The 757-nt window shown below is 48.5% G+C and overlaps 1 protein-coding gene across 1 annotated transcript; it reads left to right on the top strand.

Annotated features, from left to right (window-relative positions):
- The first annotated feature begins 256 nt into the window (after positions 1-256).
- Positions 257-484, top strand: LOC101138040 (small nuclear ribonucleoprotein G-like). The gene has a single exon (XM_055380224.1). The coding sequence runs from the start codon at positions 257-259 to the stop codon at positions 482-484; it is 228 nt and encodes a 75-aa protein (XP_055236199.1).
- Positions 485-757: the final 273 nt, after the last annotated feature.

Raw genomic sequence — 757 nt, 5'->3', positions numbered from 1 at the left:
AAAACTCTGAATAGGGGAAAAACAGCCCCCTTTTGGCTCTTCGCTTGTTAACACTTAACTTTGCTCAAATAAAGTGATTTGCGCCAGGTGTGGTGGCTCACACCTGTAATCCCAACACTTTGGGAGGCTGAGGGAGGAGGATTGCTTGAGGTCAGGAGTTTGAGGCCAGCATGGGCAACATAGGGAGACCCCATCTCCTAAGAAGAAAGAAAGAGATTCTGTTCCAAGGCATCTGTGAGCCTGTGGAGTAGACACCATGAGCAAAGCTCACTCTTTCAAGTTGAAAAAACTTATGGACAAGAAGTTATCATTGAAGTTAAATGGTGGCAGACATGTTCAAGGAATATTGCAGAGATTTGAGCCCTTTATAAATCTTGTGATAGATGGATGCATGGAGATGGCAACTAGTGGGCAACAGAACAATATTGGAAAGGTGGTAATACGAGGAAATAGTATCATCATGTTAGAAGCCTTGGCCGGGTGAGGTGGCTCATGCCTGTAATCCCAGCACTTTGGGAGGCCGAGGCAGGTGGATAACTGGTGGTCAGGAGTTCTAGACCAGCCTGGCCAACATGGTGAAACCCCGTCTTTACCAATAACACAAAAATTAGGTGGGCGTGGTGGTGGGTGCCTGTAATCCCAGCTACTCAGGAGGCTGAGGCAGGAGAATCGCTTCAACCCAGGAGGCAGAGGTTGCAGGAGCCAAAATCGTGCCACTGCACTCCAGCCTGGGCGACAGAGTGAAACTCTGTCTCGA

This window comes from Gorilla gorilla, chromosome 11 (assembly GCF_029281585.2).
Source record: "Gorilla gorilla gorilla isolate KB3781 chromosome 11, NHGRI_mGorGor1-v2.1_pri, whole genome shotgun sequence".
Lineage (NCBI taxonomy): Eukaryota > Metazoa > Chordata > Mammalia > Primates > Hominidae > Gorilla > Gorilla gorilla.
Note: the sequence above shows the minus strand (reverse complement) of the source record. Positions and strands in the feature narration are given on the sequence as shown.

Bases quoted from the DNA above. Each gene is read 5' to 3' on its own strand.
- LOC101138040 (XM_055380224.1), top strand. From the start codon at position 257: ATGAGCAAAGCTCACTCTTTCAAGTTGAAAAAACTTATGGACAAGAAG.